General features: G+C 47.9%; 2 protein-coding genes and 1 long non-coding RNA gene across 4 annotated transcripts; all 3 read right to left on the reverse strand.

The window, feature by feature from the left end:
• Positions 1-5133: 5133 nt before the first annotated feature.
• On the reverse strand, positions 5134-6445 carry LOC120649881. Its single transcript, XM_039926794.1, has one exon. It carries the CDS (start codon positions 6388-6390, stop codon positions 5134-5136), a length of 1257 nt encoding a protein of 418 aa, XP_039782728.1. The 5' UTR covers positions 6391-6445.
• Positions 6446-11088: 4643 nt separating this feature from the next.
• LOC120649882 (serine carboxypeptidase-like 18) lies at positions 11089-13639 on the reverse strand (the record flags this gene model as incomplete). The annotated part of the gene is made up of 9 exons (XM_039926796.1): positions 11089-11217; positions 11331-11402; positions 11519-11671; positions 12351-12431; positions 12535-12662; positions 12743-12781; positions 12861-12963; positions 13077-13199; positions 13319-13639. Coding segments are annotated over 9 exons (1149 nt in total), but the record flags the coding sequence as incomplete, so codon positions are not given.
• A 2171-nt stretch (positions 13640-15810) lies between these two features.
• LOC120648507 lies at positions 15811-16562 on the reverse strand. Of its 2 annotated transcripts, none has more exons than XR_005664972.1 (3): positions 16540-16562; positions 16087-16324; positions 15811-16002 (listed from the first exon to the last, which is right to left on the reverse strand). It is a non-coding gene; the product is annotated as an uncharacterized LOC120648507 (long non-coding RNA). The 2 variants fall into 2 exon arrangements; XR_005664971.1 differs by having other exon boundaries at positions 15961-16002; positions 16079-16324.
• Between the last annotated feature and the right edge of the window lie 1649 nt (positions 16563-18211).

An 18211-nucleotide genomic window follows, 5' to 3' on the forward strand; every position in this document is an offset into this window, starting at 1 on the left:
GGGCCTCAGTGCCATACCGACCCAGCCTAAGGCCCAAGCCAAGGTTGCAGCACTTCTAGAAAAGAGATCAGCAGCAACAGCAAGGGGAACGGAAGAAAATTAAATCGGAGAAGATCCTGAAGTCGTCGTCTTCCTTGGGAAGAAGCGGCCAGGTGAGCTCGTCGAGATCCTCACGCCTCGGTCCTCACCGCCAGTGGCCACGGGGTGTGACAATTGGTATCAGATTCAGGCTATCCCCGGCGCAATTCCGCTCGATTCGCTGCCTTCTTCCCCAGTCCGGTCCGCCGCCACGGCGACCTCGACTTGCTCCGCCGTGCATCACTCCGATTCCGGCATCCCCGCCCCGTCTACCGACTCCTAGTCGGTGACGGACACCGCCAACCGACGGTTAGCCGCCCCGGCGCCGTCGTCCACAGATCAAGTTCCGGCGCCGCTTAGGTTTAGTTGGGGATTCGGGATAGAGTGTTGTGGTGTTCTTCGTCGGGGTCTAGCTGCTGGATTCCGCGATTTGGATTTGCCAGCGTTGCTTTCGGTTTCTCCTACGGATTTCTTCGTGTTGTGGTGGTGATTACTTCGATTCATCGTTGGCCACGAGCAATTACAGTGGAGGCGATTGGAGGCGGTGATTTGGTGCGTAGCGGAAGCATGGTGGGGCTGCAATCCTAGGGAATCCAGCCTCGGCGCCACCCAAGCCATCCGCTCAGATGAAGTCTGAGGCATGGGCAGTGGTTAGTGGAAGCAATCCTGAGTGTCATCCCGGCGCTGATTTGCTCGTGGCTGTGGACAACTTGACGGTGCGGTCAGAGGAGCAGCGGTGGGCGTTGGCGAAGAAGAGACTCGACTTGTTGTTCAAGCAGGTGGAGTTTATCGATACTACGCAGCAGCATGTGAAAGTGGCCCAGATGTGGCATGAGCAGGTCCCTTCGATGGGTGTTGTTTCTGAGTTGTTCAATGAAAAGCACCATAATGATATTGTATGGGATGATGAGTTCCTGCAGAGCCCTGACTTGGACAACAGTTTGTTGGAGCAACTAGCCTTGGGTGTGGGCGGCGAGAACACAAAGTGCACAGTTGAACTCGATTCCAAAATATCAAAGGATACTGCACATGTGTTGCTCGATGGAATGCCCCACCAGGATGTGGTGTGGGATGTGGAACTGTTGCAAAGCATCGACTCTCAGGATGGTCTGTTGCAGGCTTGCAGCAGCTAGCTCATGGGGTGGATGACCAAATACAGAGCAAAAATGTTTACCCGATGCTATTTGAGAGTGATGCAGGACTGGAGTATGATGAAATGCTTGACAAGGTTGTCTAGGACGAAGAAATGTCAGCTGAGCTCGACATGAACAACGACTTACTGCAACTGCTAGCTTCCAGTGGAGGGTACCCAGATGATGAGCAGGTTGTTGATGGCTCCTTGGGATTCTTAGAGTTTGAATTGGCTGATGCATACCATATTTTTGTGGAAGAGCTTGGTGAAGATAGCAAATCAGTTTCCGAGGCAGGCATGGATGATGAGCTGACTAGTGAGAGAGAGGCTCCTTTTCTCTTAGAACTCGATATGTATTATGCAGATAAGATGCCAACCAGTCTTGGCATGCATGAAAATTTGCCATCAGCACTTGAGGCACATGACCGTTTATTGCAGCAATTGGCATGGGACAGAGAGGACTTCGATTATGAAATGGGAAAGGCTATTGCAGAGCTTGTCCTTGAATATGTGTGCACCAATGTTGGCAGCTCGTCTCTCAACATTGATTCTGGCATGCAACTCATAGAGTCATTTGTCGATATTTATCTGCTGGAGGTGAAGGACAAGAGGGTATGCATTTCTATGAGGCAGTGGGATCCAGGTATCTTTAGTTATCTTACCATGGGACTGGCCTCTAGAATGGGTGAAAGATCAGCCTTGCTTCAATTTATTCAAAGAGTTTCAGAAGTAGACAAGTGTGGCATTGTTGCTAGTGTGCTTGAGCAAGATGTTATGCTGAAAATTAGGCAAATGCATGGAAATGAAACAACTGCTGTACTGTCAGAAACAATCCTGACGCTTCTATGGGCTCCTTCTGTTATCAGTTGGCACACTATGCTAGAATATCACACATTTATGTGTCAGATGTTGCGGGATTTTGACATGCCAATCAGCGATGAAGCTTTCAAGTTACCATTACTTGTTGGGGCTTATATGATCTATGAGAACTACAAAGGGGCAGCTATTTTTGTCAAGAAATTATGGGATCCTGGCATTTGAAGATACATTATCAGGGAATTGGTACTTGAGTGCTTAATGTGGATATCGAGAAGATGGAGTCCTAGCCATGAACCTTGCAAGCTATTTTTCAAGAGCTTCTGTGTTTTCAATAGATGGCTACTATAGCCTCTCTCAGAGATGGTTGTGCATTGAAAATTCTTCATCGGATGGCTGGAGGAGTGTGCAATGTGCTATCTATATATTGACCTTGCTTGGGGACAAGCAAGTTTTTCTGGGGGCGGTAATGTAACACCCGGTCCATATCAGTGTGGGTATGATGTGGGCCTCAGTGCCATACCGACCCAGCCTAAGGCCCAAGCCAAGGCTGCAGCACTTCTAGAAAAGAGATCAGCAGCAACAGCAAGGGGAACGGAAGAAAATTAAATCGGAGAAGATCCTGAAGCCGTCGTCTTCCTTGGGAAGAAGCGGCCAGGTGAGCTCGTCGAGATCCTCACGCCTCGGTCCTCACCGCCGGTGGCCACGGGGTGTGACAGTCGCCGGGTGGGGGAAGGAGATGCCGGGGTGGTGCCAGACGAGGTAGCGGCGGCGGGGCATCGCAGCGGCTGCCGGACTAGCAAAGCGGGCGCGCCGGGCTGCAGGGGCTAGGCTAGGCGTCACTGCCGGCGAGGAGCCGCAACCGCAGGCACGCAGGCTCGGCGTCCGGGCGCACCGTACGAGGCGCCAGGCCCCGGCTAAGAGAAGCCACGCCAGCGCGGGCTCGGCGTCCGGGGACGCATGAGAAATGAACGATCCTATATTCCTACTGAATTATGAGCTTATGGTTTCATGGCGGTTCAGGCAGGAATTCTTGTTCAGGTTGAGCCAATAAATGGAAAAAGTAAAATAGAAAATAGAGATAATACACTCAATGGTATGAAAAATCAAGTGTCACATGTTTGGAGTTCCTTTTTGTGAAGTTTTTTATCCAATACGCAAGAGAATAGTGCATTTTTGTATTAAGATAAAAAAAAGAGATTTTACAACATGCTAGAGCGCACCCCTTACAGTTTAGTTTTGTATTATATGTAACAGAACAACAGAAGAAGAGAGACTAGTGATAGTGAACTACTCTCCACCGAGACAACCCTTTTTTTGAAGTTAATGTTAGTAATCGCAAAACTGCCAAACATGATGTTTAGAGTTTCAAATATACAATTTTCTCCAGAATTTCCAGAGATAGGTGCGGGCAATGATACCTGCACAGCTTGTCTCCCCTGCACAAGCCAGCGTTAGTAACCAGAGAAAGCAGCAGTGCACGCCATTGCCATGAGTTCATTGCGCACGATGCGATGTGACACGAGGCTTCGAGTTAAGGGATCTTATTCCCCATGTATAGGAAATAATAGTCCTATCCTACTGACTTATTATCTAGATTGTAGTACTGTGTATGTTTTCACCTGTAGACAAGATAAGTTCTCCGGAAATTTTGCGCCTTATCCATTCCGTCACTGTTACCTATCTTACTATTACTAATGGGAGGCTCCTTTTGGAGCCTTCAGGTGATGCCACTTAGAATTCTAGGTGGACAGTCTAAAAAATAAAAAAATTCTACAAATTTTCACAAAAATCAAAAACATCTGGCCATCAATTCGGCAACTCTAATCATAATAACCATTGGATCTGTTATCTTTTTCTAATAAATTACCCACCTTTTGCCTTTATAAAAATAGACTAAAATAACATCTTATACATGTATCTAAATTACCCACCTCTGCCATTATAAAAAATAATCTAAAGTAACACCCTAATCTTCATATAAATTACCCACTTATGCCATTATAAAATAATATAAAATAACTCCCTAAATTTTCAAATATATTATCCAATGATATATTATAATAAAAGAATAAAATAAACCCCAAATCTGAATCAAAATCTTACTATTACTAATTGGAGTCTCCTTTTGAAGCCTATAATTCTAGGTGGACAGTCTAAAAAAATAGAAAAATTTTACAAATTCTAACAAAAAAATCAGAAATATCTGGCCATCAATTCAGCAGCTCTAATTATAATAGCCATTGGATCTATTATCTTTTTCTAATAAATTACCCACATTTTCCATTATAAAAATAGACTAAAGTTACTCTCTACATATGTATCTAAATTACCCACCTCTGTTATTATAAAAAAATCTAAAGTAACCCCCTAATCTTAATGTAACTTATCCACTTATACCATTATAAAATAATACCAAATAACCCCCAAAATTTTTGTATATATTATCCAATGATATCATAATAAAAAGTTAAAATAAACCCCAATCTAAATCAAAATTATTTTATTACAATAAAATCTTAAAGCACATCAATATAAAATTCTAAATTACTATTTCTATCATTATTAATATATTATTTATGTTATTATTTATATAAAAATACTAATCATAATATGTGTGTCACCATATATTCATGTATAAGAGAAGAGATAAGAATACCAATTTTTATGTTGTTCACATTGCTTAAACAAAGTGTTCAATTAAATACATATCAAACATATATGGAGGTATGATGTAAAGTTAGAAAACTTGTTAGTAACTAAACCTATCATATTTATTATAATTACATAATGATAAATATGTATCTTTACAGTACTGAATTAGAATATTTAATTGGTTAAAAAGAGCGTGAGATAGATAATTATTAGACATTTTTAACTAGCCCGTGCAGAAGCACGGGTTGATAGACTAGTTAGTACAAAATTGCTGCAAATTTCCCAGGCCTATAAAAAAAGGTCCTGAAGCTGCTTCTTAACAACCTAACCAATCAGACGGTACAAAACTAGTTTTCAAACAAAAGACGGTACAAAACTTAAACTTGATCGACTCTCTAATCTCTTTGACTCCGGGCACACGCTACTTTACTAACAACGGAGTGGAAGGACGGTTAGTTTCCATAGAGGTGGAGCTGCGTGTCTTCCAGGTCGCTGAGGTAATGCAGCTGCTCGATGGTGGGCCTCTGGTCGCCGCCGGCGCGCTGGGGGTGCGGGGGTGCCTGCCACTGCGCCGCGTACCTGCCGGCAACCGTCAGTTCGCCACCGTAGCTCATGGCGAGGGGCTGGGCTGGCATCGCGTTGGTGAAGTTGTCGCCGCTGCCGCCCATGGTGTTCATGGCGAGGGAGAGCGCTGGTTGCGAGTGGACGAAGTTGCCGCCGGCGGCGCCCATGGCGAAGGAGCTCCCGCCGACGCCCTGTGCCGCCGGCGTGTCCGCGTAGTTGAGGCCGGCGTCAGCGGCGGGGTACTCGAGCGGCAGCATGGCATGGCGCGGCTCGTCGGCGCTCCACCACATGGGCACACTGGGCTGGGCGTAGCCAGAAGGCACGCCGGAGTAGCTGGCGTCGGCACACTGGAAGCCGTAGCCGTGCTGCTGGTAGGCGTTGGCGAGGTGGCCGTTGTTGTGGTCGCGGCTGCTGTACATGTCCGGCGCCATCTGCAGGTGGTAGCCCTCCTCCACGCCCGCGCCGCCGCCGCTGGTGTAGGTCTGGAAGCCGTACCCCGTGTGTTGCGCGTCGGCGGCGCCGCCCTGCGGGAAGTGGAAGCCATTGGTGCCCCACATGGCCTGCTGGCCGTTGTTGGCGTCGCCGCTTCCGCCGACCGCATCATGCAGCAGGCCGTAGTGGTCGCCGGCGGCGGCGGCAAAGTTGAGCGGCGCGACCCCGTCCAGCACGACCCCGTCCTCGTCGTCGTCGACCGGCGGGAGGCCCAGCGCCCTCAGCCTGTCCTCCGCGGCCCGTATCGCGGCGTCGACGGCGTCGAGCAGCCACCGCGCGTCCTCCTCCGTGGCGACGCCGTCCAGCGCCTTGTCCCAGCGGGCGAGCGCGTCGGGCCCGCCCTGGCGAACCCGGGCGAGCTTGGCCTCCCACTTGCCGAGCCCGGCCTGGAGGTACGCCCGGTGCGTGTGCCGCGCGCGCGCCTCGGCGCCCAGCGCCCGGTACCGGGCCAGCACGCCCTCCCTCGACTCCCACACGTCCGCGGCCGCCGCCGCGCCGCCGTCCCCCGCGGCGACGACGAGCGCGACGTCGACGCCGCAGAGCACGGAGAGCTCCTCCGCCTTCTTCTTGAGCCCCTTCTTCCGCTTGCCGAAGGTGTCGGCCCGCACCCGGCGGTTCGGGATCAGCCCCATGGAGACCTTGCGGCGCCCCATCGCATTGCTCCTCGTCCTCGATGGCTCGATCAGCTCTCCTCCTTCGCCGTGGGCTAGCTAGCAATTGGTCGTTGTTGGCGAGGCAGGCAGGCGAGGCGGCGCATTTATAGGAGGCGCTGCGTGCCGCGGACCGGACGCGACACGGCGTAGGTAGCTACTGCCTACTGCTGGGGGGGGGGGGGGGGGGGGGCGGCTTGGCTGGGTAGGCTTCCATACTCCGGTGACCATCAAATCAGGGAGGGTCCGAACTGCAGTTGGGTCTCAGGATCTTTGACGAGATTGCAATGATGATTTGCCTTGCCTACGACGCCGACGCGCCGCGGGAGCGGGGCGATCTATCCGAGCGGCGATCGTAATGCTGGAAAAGGTGATTCCTCTAATTGCGCAGTATTTTTCCATCAGAAGGTAAATCTTGAGTATTGACACAAGAATAATTGCTCGTGATTTCGTCCGTGTATATACACAAGATCACAGTTCACAAGTAGCACGATCAGATCTCTAGAGCAGGAAACTTATGATGCAACTTGGAAGCAAAAGTTATTCAGGTCTTGCCCAACACCACCACATCGACGGTATATATTCGCAAGCAAATTGAACAGGAGGTCTCCATGTTCCAAATCCATGAGTTTCATTTTTGACTCGTCGATCAGAATTCTCAAAATATTTTATTCATGCTTCATTCCATGCTTCCATCCCGAATTCAGATGGGGATGCAGCCTGAGCAGGCGCATCAGAGAGGCTCATTGTCGAGCCACCTTTTTACAATAGCAAATCATTCTTTGGGCCGGTTTTCTGAAGCAATATGACGGCCACCCTACACCCATAGCCAAAATATAGTGGTGCTGTTACTTGTACCATATATATGAATCTGAATCTGATAGTCCATCCAATATACAAGACAAACCTTTATTGTTGCAAACGTTAGATTGTTGGCGTACGTTATTGTGAATCTGGCCAGAAAGTATGAAATGCATTGTTCGTTAGATTGATCTAGCAAAATTAGCATAAAATTCAGAATCACAAGAATACGCATCCACATCAAAGTTTTGTCAAATGATGCGAACAATGGAGAAGTTAAGGGATCTTATCCATGCTTGTGTGCCCGAAAATGGTACAGTGAGGTCCTGATTGTAACACCCCATGTGTTAACTACCTTAATTAAGGTTAATTGAGAGCTTAATAGGGTCATTAGTACTAATAGTGCACTATTGGGTCTGGATATTCTTCGGGAAGCCTCTCGAACCGCAAGCTCGCTTTCGTGATCAAATCGACCAAGGCACCGCGCTCTCTCTCTCCCTCGCCTCTCGCTCGCGCGTGCGCCGCCATGGTCGTCGAGGCCACGAGCCGAGCTACGCCGCTGCCGCCCCGACCATGCCCTGCCTCCTCTACTCGCGCGCAAACGCCGTCGCCGCACGCCGGCGCCGCCGGCTGCCTGCGCGCCGCGCGCACCGCGCCGCGCACCTCCACGCCGAGCTCGCCGCGGAGCACCCTTTCCCGACCCTCCTCCGCCCGAGCAAGCCATCCCACTAGCTTCGCCTCATCCCGGTAAAGCTTCCCGACCACTGCTCCGGCCACCAGCTCACCGGAATCGAGCTCGCGTCCGCACGCCGTGGCCGCCGCCCTTGCAGCACAGCGGAGCCCACCTCCTGTCCTCCTCGACCCCAAACGACCCCAGAAATCGCATCCTCTTGCCGCAGTGAAGCTCCCTGGCCCGCTCGCCGTCACCCAAGGCCTTCGGAGCTCTGCCGCCGCGGCACAGGGCCGCCGCCGGCCGCCTGCTCCCGTCGCTGGCCCTCCTCCGGCCACCCCGGCATCAACCGAGACCACCCAGAGGTAGCTCTCGAGTCCCTCTAGCTTTTCCCCAACTTCCCCCATGCCGCCGTTGAGCCCTACCGCCGGAATCGGGCCAGAAATCGCCGGCCCTGCTCTGTTTCGCGACCAGGGACCTCGGGCAAGAATTGAAATAAGTTCAGGGGGTTATTTGCATAGTTATAGACTCAAATGAATAGTGCTTCGAAGGGTTGTTTTGCAATAATTGGCTGAAACTTTGAAAAATCATAGAAAAATTAGAAAAATACAAACTAAAATTTTTTGGATTCCTTGTCCTAAGATCTACAACTTTCCTTATAGGTTGATCTTTAGTTTCTAAATAGTTTTTGCTCTAGTTTAAATGTTAGTTTAAGTGGTTGCAAGCTTTGAAAATGCATAGTAAATAGTAGAAAATGGTAAAAATGTAAAACCAGTTGTATTAGCTTTGATTTGGCATGTAGAACTTAGGAAAAATATTTATCCTGCTGTTTGTTTAATGTTTTCATGATGTATTGATTTAATCATGGTTAATGCTTGTTTACGCTTGTCTATTTAATATATGCAGTTTTGGATGTTCAAAAATTATGAAATTTATGAAGTAGCTTACTCTTTGCATGTTTAGTTCACTGTAAAAATTTCAGAACCAGAAGCTATGTGCATGTTTGTAAATCTATTTTTGTTCTGTTTGTTTTGCTAGGGCTAAATTAAATATTTTCTGTTTTCAATAAATGTTGACAAAATATTGTTGCATGCTTTATCAATAGCTCATCATGCTGGTAAATTTTGGTTGCTAGATCATGTCCTCAAGTTAAGTTTTTGCATTTGTTTAGTTTCTAGTTATATCTTTCACTTTCCAAAAGTATTGCTAAGCCATTCTTTTCTGCATGGTTTGATACATCAAGTATGTCATTTTTTGGGTGAATCATGTTAAATTTTGTTGGCTAGAAGGTTTGGCTAATTTCCTGAATGGTGGATGCTTGCAGTGGTTTAATTTAAGTTAATTTGTGTGGCATGCTTGATGTGCTTGTCATCTTCTATGAGATGCTTGAGTGATGGTTAAGTTAAATAGCTCTAGGTGCTTATGCTAGTATGTTGTACTTTTATGAATGCCTTGCGTGTTGCACTTCCATGCATTCATACATATGCATTGTCGCATCTCATTTAGATACGATAGATGAACCATATGAAGGACGTGCTACTGGAGCCGAACCCGAAGACGATGTTGGTGGACATATCCCGAAGACGGATGGATGGAACCCGATGTGCATGACCAAAGGAAGATGCTCGCCAAGCGAGTATCATCTAACTAACACTGACTTAGTGTTAATCCCAGGCAAGCCCCGGTGCATATCATATTATTTGAAATTATGACACCTATATATGTATTTATTACTTGTGCATTACGTTTTAGGAGTTGATTGGAACCTTAGTTGCATGATCTCTAGGTTTCCCTGAATTATACTAGCATTTATAGGACGATAGAAATGCTAGGCTTAATACTTCTCGATAGAAGCCGAGTGACTTTTTGCACTCGTGAGATATAGGATATTTAGAAGTCGAGTAATTTCTGGTTACTCGCGAGATATAGGTTATATACTTATATACAGTACCTGAGTTGTTGAAATTGACATGGAAATATGAGACCGGGCGGGGAATGATGATGATGTATAGGAATGGCAGCAGGACAGGGTTCCTGGGTGTCTTAGCCCCGTCTGAGTCGATTGAGGACCGTACCGTTGTTGGCCCTGCTGATCATGTTTGAATTGTACTAACCGCATGCCAGGAGTAGGGGGTAGTCGAAACCGGTAAGCCTAGTACTGCCTTGTTTCGAAAGTACAGAACTTCTACCCACCCCTTAGGGCAGTCGAGTGGCCGCGGAGAATTGGGATGTATATGTTTACTTTTGGTGGTCTCTCGTAGGGCTCGGTTGACTATATGCAGGTGGGGCGGTTCTGTAGTTCGAGGCGGGGAGGGGAATGGTTGGTTCGTATTGTCCGACGGGGCAAATACGTGCCGTGTTGGTTAGGTCCACCTTGCAAGGTTAAATCGGATTGATTCGCCGTCAGTCGCTCTCGGACATGAGCACATTGATCTCCGAGTCACATCGTAGTAAGGAAATGAAACAAAACGAGTTGATAAATGCTGATGTTATCTAATTAATTATGTTTCCACCTTGGTTGCTATAGATATGCAAATTATAGATGTTTAGCCAATTTATTGTTATAATTTGGAGCTAAAATTTTGAAGTTAAGGATCTATTTTAGATGCTTTTTGGCAAAACAAACACACCAGCCAAAAGTCTTGCATGTCTAGATAATGGGCTAAGTATACCCTTAGTCGGGTAAGTCTTGTTGAGTATTAGTATACTCAGGGTTTGTTATTTACCCTATTTCAGGTATAGAGGCTAACCAGGATTAACATCGGTGGGCTCGATGTGACGTCCTCACGTCTCCATAGTTATCGTTTTATTTCATTTTATTTCAGTTGGTTTCTAATGAAAATCTTCCTCAGGTTCTCTACCGCTGCTATTATGTATTATGTGAACTTTAATTTGTAAAAGTCATTTTGTAAATATCTTAATATTGTTTACTATTTTGTAAAATTGTATCATGCTGGTACCGTCTGCGCTCGCCGTCGCGTGAGACTTCTGGTGTGTTTCGATCGGCCTGTGGGTTGAAAACAGGCTGTCAGGTTACACTTAATTAAGCTAATGCGCCTGATGCGTTCAAATGATGGTCATTACACTTAATTAAGCCTTTTAACTTGGCGGTTCTGTCATAATGATCTCCGCTGAGGAAGTTAACGAAGCAAAGTCAAGAAGACTCAAATGGTGGCATACACATAGGACATGACGATCCTACTGGATTATTAGTTAGCTTCTATAAGTCCTCACCTGTAGACAAGAGCGCGGTATCCCCTGGTTGTCAGGTTGAGATGGTATTCTATGCTGCTAGGAAGATCAGACGTGTAAGGAAGTTCTCCGGAAAGTTTGCACCTTATCCACTCTTTCACTGTTCCCTATTAGTGCTACCCTTTTGTCATTAGAACTTTAGCCCAAAGCAATTGCAGCTAAAAACATATACATCCTTGTCATTCATGTACTGGAAGTTGATCAGAAAGCATTTTATTACCTCCTTGATCCCAAGAGCAGCTCTGGTGGTATTGTCGTTAGCCCAAAAGTATGACAGGTAGTAGCGGTACGCCTGTGTGTTCAAAAGGCAACTTGTAGCGATCAAGAGATGCTAACTACTAATTATTTGGCTTTCATTGGTCTAGATCTGCATAAATAAACTAATAACAATCAACAGGACAAACTTACAAGACAACCAAAAGGAGGCTCATCAGGTGGGCCACTCAGTGGATAGTGTTCCTCTGCTAGAGACTTTCTTCTTAGGGCATCTCTCCATGGTTTGGGCGAAGCAAAAGGACATACCGGGTCCAAGATGCCTTCCTTATCAACTTCTGACTTGAGCTGTGAAGATAAAACGACTGCTAGCCTTAGTTGGACGTACGAGATACAGAGACAATACGTGTTCAGATATTTAGAATAGAGAAAAGTCCGAATTACACTCTCGAATTATTGCAAAAGTCCGATTTTCGACCTTCAACTACAAAACCAGATAACATATGCCATTTAACTATCGAATCCAGGCAAAATTTGGCCCTTGGGTGGTTTTGTATTTTTTAAAAAAAATAAAAATTCTAATTAGATCTACAAAAATCAAAACTAGTTTGTTTTAAATCAGGAAAATATGAAACTAGTAACAAAATTTTTCTAAAAATGTAGCATATCTATTGTTTCTCTATTTGGATCTTAGTTATTCAAAAATAATAGACATAACTACAAGCAACCAAATATTATGAAAATAAAAAAATTGGATCTGAATAACTGAAAAGTATTGTGCCAATAGATAGGTTTCATCTTTATTATATTTTTTAAAATGAATTACTTGTGATTTTTAAGTTTAAATCTGAATATTTTTAATTCTCACAAAATGGAAAACCACCTAAGGTGTCAAATTTGTCCAGTTTTAACAGTTTAATGACCTTTGTTATCCGGTTTTCTAGTTTAAAATTGAAAATCGGACTTTTGCGACAGTTCAGAGGGTATAAACCGGACTTCTCCCTTTTGGATAATGGGTAAAGCTTACATCATTGATAGTTTGTACTACGTCAGAGCAGAGTTTGTTTGTCGGGTTCACGTAATCTCCTTTACAGTTTTCCACAGCAGCCTTGGATGAATAAAAGGGGAGAAAGAGGATAAGTACTTTGCTAGTGTGCTATTAGCAGTAGCACTCTTCTATCTCCAAAGCATGTGACAAGGAATAAGCACACCTCATATAGTTGGTCAGATATTATTCCAAATGAATGAGAAAATGGAATTCTAGAGTTCTCATCGATCTTGTCCCCTGTGGCAGGGTTGCCGACTATATAGCCCTGCACAAAGAAACGATAGGTCATGACTAGACCTGCTACTTACATATATGATCGTGTTTTTGTCAATTGGTAATTGCTCATTACTATTTTGTATGCCAGAATTTACGTGCCTTGAGGTTAAGTGGGTACTGCATTTCTTCAATTCCTGGAGCATGGCACACAGTTAGCATAATGATGTCATCCAGGGAGTTAGGGAAAAATTGGCATCACAAAAGAAATGACACCTTCTGAAACATGCTGCGCAATGAGAGGAGTCACCTTTCCGGCGTACGAGTCCCCGCCAAGGTAGAACGGATTTGAAAGATACCACGGGTGATCATCGAACCACTACACAGGCAGAATTAAGTAAGAAAGCATGCTCATGAATTCGTCTTCTGTTCTTCAAATCAAAGTGTGTAATAAGCTGATCAGACTCAGAGCTTGCTGTTGTGTTCCCCAACCTTTCTCAGAAATGTCAGGATCTGCAAAGACGCTGAGATGTCTCCGACGTCGTAGCCTCTGGGATCACGCGCATACGAGAACCCAGTGCCGACAGGCGAGTCGACGAAGAGAATGCTTGCCACCTGATCACGTTTGATCAGATGGTTGTTCATCGAGAGGAGATTTCCTCGAGAGAAAAATCGCGTGAACGAAGATTAAAAGAGAAAAAAAGAGAGAGAGGGTAGGATCGTCTCGTCCTCACCTGCGTCAAGGAATACGGATTGCGGACCAGCCGCGGCAGCGCGCCGTCGTAGCGTCTCTCGACGAACCTAACAGGCCCTATCTGGAACGCGAGGGCGCTCAAGGCCGAGCAGCGCGGCCCCCCGGAGTGCCACAGCACCAAAGGGTCCGCGCGGGGGCTCCGCTCCGACTCCACCAAGTAGTAGAAGAGCTCGGCGCCGGTGGCGTCGTCCACGCCCACGTACCCGGTCTCCAGGCGGGAGGGCAGCGCGCCGTCGAACCCCGGCAGGCGCGTGACCACCGTCGCCGCGCGGGAGAGCGGCGGCGGCGGCACGAGGAGGAGAAGAAGGTAGGCGGCGACGGCGACGACGCGCAGCAGAAGATGCATGCGAGCGGCGGCGGCGGCCGCTGTAACGATCCGGCCCGGCATAACGGCCAAGATCTTCTCTGCACATTGAGTAAAACATACCTGCTAAATAACTCTGTTACGCTTTCGTCCTCGTTTCGCGCAAAAGGTTGCAACCGAATTTATTAGTTTCTCACGACCGAGCTTTTAAGCTGGTCTGTCTCTCGTTTCGTTTCCGTATGAAACTAAACTGTAAAGTACTGTACCGCTGCTATAGTACCCGCGACACTACAGTAACTTTTTAACAGTGTCGGGCATTCGGTCCGGCCCAACACGGCCCACGGATTGTGACAATCACCCCTCGTTGAGAACTCGACGTCCTCGTCGAGACATCGAACTAGCTTACTTATATAGGACAAAGGAGCATGATCTCCTTCTCTCTTGGGCCACGTCACATACGTCTAGTGCTAACGATCACATGTGCCACGTTCGTGAGTTCACTGTCAGCAGCTCATATGTGTGTCCGTCCACACATGCCGGTGGCATCCGTGTCCCCACGCACGCACGTGTTTATGTACGCGCACTTCTGTCCGTATGTGGCGTGAAATCGCGAGAGTTTGGCTCTGATACCCATGTAACGATCAGGCCCGGGATAACGGCTAAGATCTATTCTGCACGTTGAGTAAAACACACATGCTAAATAACTCTCATGCGCTTTCGTCCTCGCTTCGCGCAAAATATTGCAACTGAAATTATTAGCTTCCCACAACCGAGGTTTTAAGCTAGTCTGTCTCTCGTTCTGTTTTTGATATGGGACTAAAATGGGAAGTACTAGTATTTTTTGCTACAGTGTCGACATCCGCCATGAACTGATGGACGGCGCGAGGTTTCAGCCAGGGCGCTCTTTCCTTCATGGCCGTCTCTTCTTCTGCACACTGGGATCAGATGGAGCGTCTGGTAGTTGATACGCACGGCCACAGCCCACAGCTCACACGGCCACAGCCCACGACCGAAAACTTGCACATTCTGATCCGCTACTTGGTCGCCGTCTTCATCATTGGCCGACGACATTGCTGAGACCGTGATCCGCGTGGTGGCTGATGAGCGAGCTAATAATTAAAGCTGGCGAAGTAAGGAGGACGAAAGCGACTGCTATGAGCTAGCAAACAGCACGTGCGCGCACTTGCTATAGCTCTGAGATGGTAAATTTCCTTGTGCGAGTCGTCCAGCCCTACGCTGCTTTGTTTGCACTTTGCAATAGCTGGTCATCATCTTGTTTTATCTTTTTTGAGGACAATAGCTATAGTCATAATGTTAGAAAGAAAGAAGAACTGACCCTGTTTATGATATAAAAGTAGGGCGTGAGCCACATTTCTGCTAAAAAATACTTCTTCGATATACAGGGAAACTATTGGGAAATCTTGACGTTTCTGAGAAAGCAGGTTTGACACACTCAGACTCTCAGAGAACAACTACAACCGTAGCTAGCTAGCTAAGAAAGAAAAAGAAATGCGTCACCGAGCGTTTCCTCATGCAGTGGTTTGATGAGCACGAGCCTTCAAATCCGTTCTACAATGGTGGGGATTCGTATGCTGGAAAAGGTTATTCCTCTTATTGCGCTCAACTACCTCTACACCTCAGGGTCTTGCATGCAATCCCCACGCAGCATTCTCGTGATCTCGTCCGTGCACATACACAAGATCACAGTTCACAAGAGCGCGATCTGACATCTAGAGTCTACTAGACAGAAAACGTCAGAGACTGATGATGCAACTTGGAAGCACTTCCTCGTCGTCGCAGGCTCGCAGCTCCCATCCGTCAGTCCTCGACAGGGAAAAACTTACCGGCGGTAAGTGATTTACCGGTCCTCACCGGTAACGGTAAGTTACCGAAAACCGCCGGTTTACCGGATTTACCGATCGGTAAACCAATTCAAATTTGAAATCATCGAATTTCGGATTTTTCGACCGAATTCCGTTGTAATTTCGGTGGAATTCGCTGCGTATGGACCGAAAAATGTTGACCACGATAGAAAATAACAAATTGTGTTAAGAGAAGTGGAATATTTTTAGAGAATTATATCTAATTCTTATATATAATAGTTCAATATGCATAATGATTTTCTTACAAAGCAAATATTAATAGATTTGACGTAAAACATATGTATATCAATACAAACCACAATCCAAATGCAATAAAATATAGGTTCAACTTGTTAACATAATTTATAGGTTCAAATAATACAAGTCTCAAATAGTTAACACAAAATATACTCTAAAATTTTTATTTCGGTGTTTTCCAACAGGAAAACCTTACAACCGACCGGAAATTGTTGATGACTCACATTGTAACGTCGAATCCTATAGAATGAAATAAATAAAATGGATGAGAAGATGCAAACGAAATGAATGCAAGTGAGAAAATAAGATGTGTTACCTACATACATGGGTACTCATTCGTCATCTCTGTGATCTTGCTCTGGGGGATATTCCTGATAGTACATGTGAGGAAATTCATATGGGAGGTATTCTTGATAGTACATATGAGGATATCCATATAGAGGACGCGGAGGGACAGCCATCGGATGTGGTTGTGGTGGCCACACAAAGGTGGGTGCCGACGGGTAGCTGTAGGTGGAACTGACAGAGGTAGAGCTACCATCATCCTCACCGTCGTATGGGTCTATTTTTTTTTACACAACATATGAGGTTAGATTTCAAAAAATGTTAGTCCAAAATGCTCATAAAAATGTCTAGTTTTTTATCAGATTTTTACCCTATTTTATATAATTTTTTTTTGAAATTTTCAAATTTGAAACCGGTAAATGCGAAATATCACCGAAATCCGTTTCTCGGACACTACCAGTAACGGTAAATTTTCCGGTAAACCGGATTTACCGGTCGAAATTTTTTTCCTTGGTCCTCGAACGTGACGGTGTTGGCGATGTCAGGACCAGGCCGAAGCAGTCCTGCTGTGGTTGGAGGCGCGGAGCTCGGCGGCGAGCCGGGGTGCTACCTCCGCCACGCGCGGTGTGCGTGCGCGGGATGTCCGCGTCGCTGCCTCTCGCCGGGCGAGCTTGGCCGAACCAGCGAGCCGCAAGCCCGCAACGGCCGGCAGCAGGCGAGTACGCCGCCCGGCCGGCGGCCGCCAAGCCGTTTCTGTGCGACTCAGCCCCGGGAGGACGCCTATACGCAGAGAGGACTGCCCGGTGCGAAGGCGTCGGAATGGACGCGGCGCGCCGTGGGTGCTCCGGGGCTCCGGCCAGACATGGCGTGAAGCGGCGGCGCCTCGCTAGTTGCTACGACCAGCGCGGACGGAAGGTGGAATACCGTCCAGGGTGGACGGTAAATGAAATACCGTCCACCCTGGGCAGTTACCAACCGATGGATCAGATGTGTGCGGCTGCGATTGCAATTCCAGGCTCCAACTCCGACTCCGCCCACGCCCCACATGGCCACATCTGCGGCTGCCGGCCTGCCGCGCGGGCGCCTCCATGGTCGGCCGCCGTCCGTGCCGCGCCGTGCCGCTGACCTCTTCCGCGACACGGACACGCCGCCGCGAGTACAGGCGGGGTGAGCAGCCCAACAGTGTCTTCCACGCCGAGCCATGGCGAAAGGATCATGTCTTCGGAGGTGAGGCCACAGCCCCAGCAACGTGCTCGCCGATCCGGCCGCCATGCTCCGATCGCTACCGCAGAGGCCAGGCCACCCGACCCGGCACGGCCAGCCTGCAGCTTCGTGGGCTCCGAATGCCATCCTCCTCGCCGCGAGCGCTCTCTCATTGCCTACGGAGCACCCGGCCGGCGACGGGTTTAGCCCCTGCGGCCTGCGGTTCGAAAGCCGGCCGCCGCATGGCAAATTGGCAGTGGCAGACACAATCGATAGCGGCGGGGATGCATGCGCCTCAACTACCATCCATCTCGCTGACCGATCGGATTAGCTTTCGCACCAGCAAGGAAGGCATACGGGTGCACGAAGCTTCGGCAAGCACGGGCAAGCTCAAAAACCAGGCGACCTGGGGTGGATGGTATTTGAAACACTGTCCACCCCTGCGATTCCTCGTATTTTCATTTCTCCCTCCATGGATCATGTCGCAGTCTGAAACTTCACGCCATGGTCCGGCAATCCATTACGCGTCTGCTCGAATTTTTGCGGGATTTTTGGGCCCCCGTGTGTGCCGCCGGAAACGTAGGATCTAGGGCGGACGCCGGACGGTGTTTCAATCGCCGACCACCCCCGGCCGTTTCTCTTCTTCACTTACGCAGTGATGCAATTCAGAAAGAAAAATCGATACCAGTTCAGTTGATTTGCGTCTGATCACAGATGAGCAGCTTAGCTGCAAACTACATCCCCACACGGGACGACGTCGCCCTGCCGTCCTTCGCCGCCGTGCTGTTCCTGACGCCGGCCCTCCGCCGCGGGCGGCCGCGTCCGTGCAACGGGGACTCTCCAGCAAGGATCCGTCGATGTGCGGGAGGCAGACGGATGCAGCAACGCCATGAGCACAGGTTGCAATGGTGGCAGACGAGCTCGCATGCTCCCGGCACGGTGGCACCAGCAAAAAGCCAAA

Source organism: Panicum virgatum, chromosome 9K, assembly GCF_016808335.1.
Source record: "Panicum virgatum strain AP13 chromosome 9K, P.virgatum_v5, whole genome shotgun sequence".
Taxonomy (NCBI): Eukaryota; Viridiplantae; Streptophyta; class Magnoliopsida; order Poales; family Poaceae; genus Panicum; species Panicum virgatum.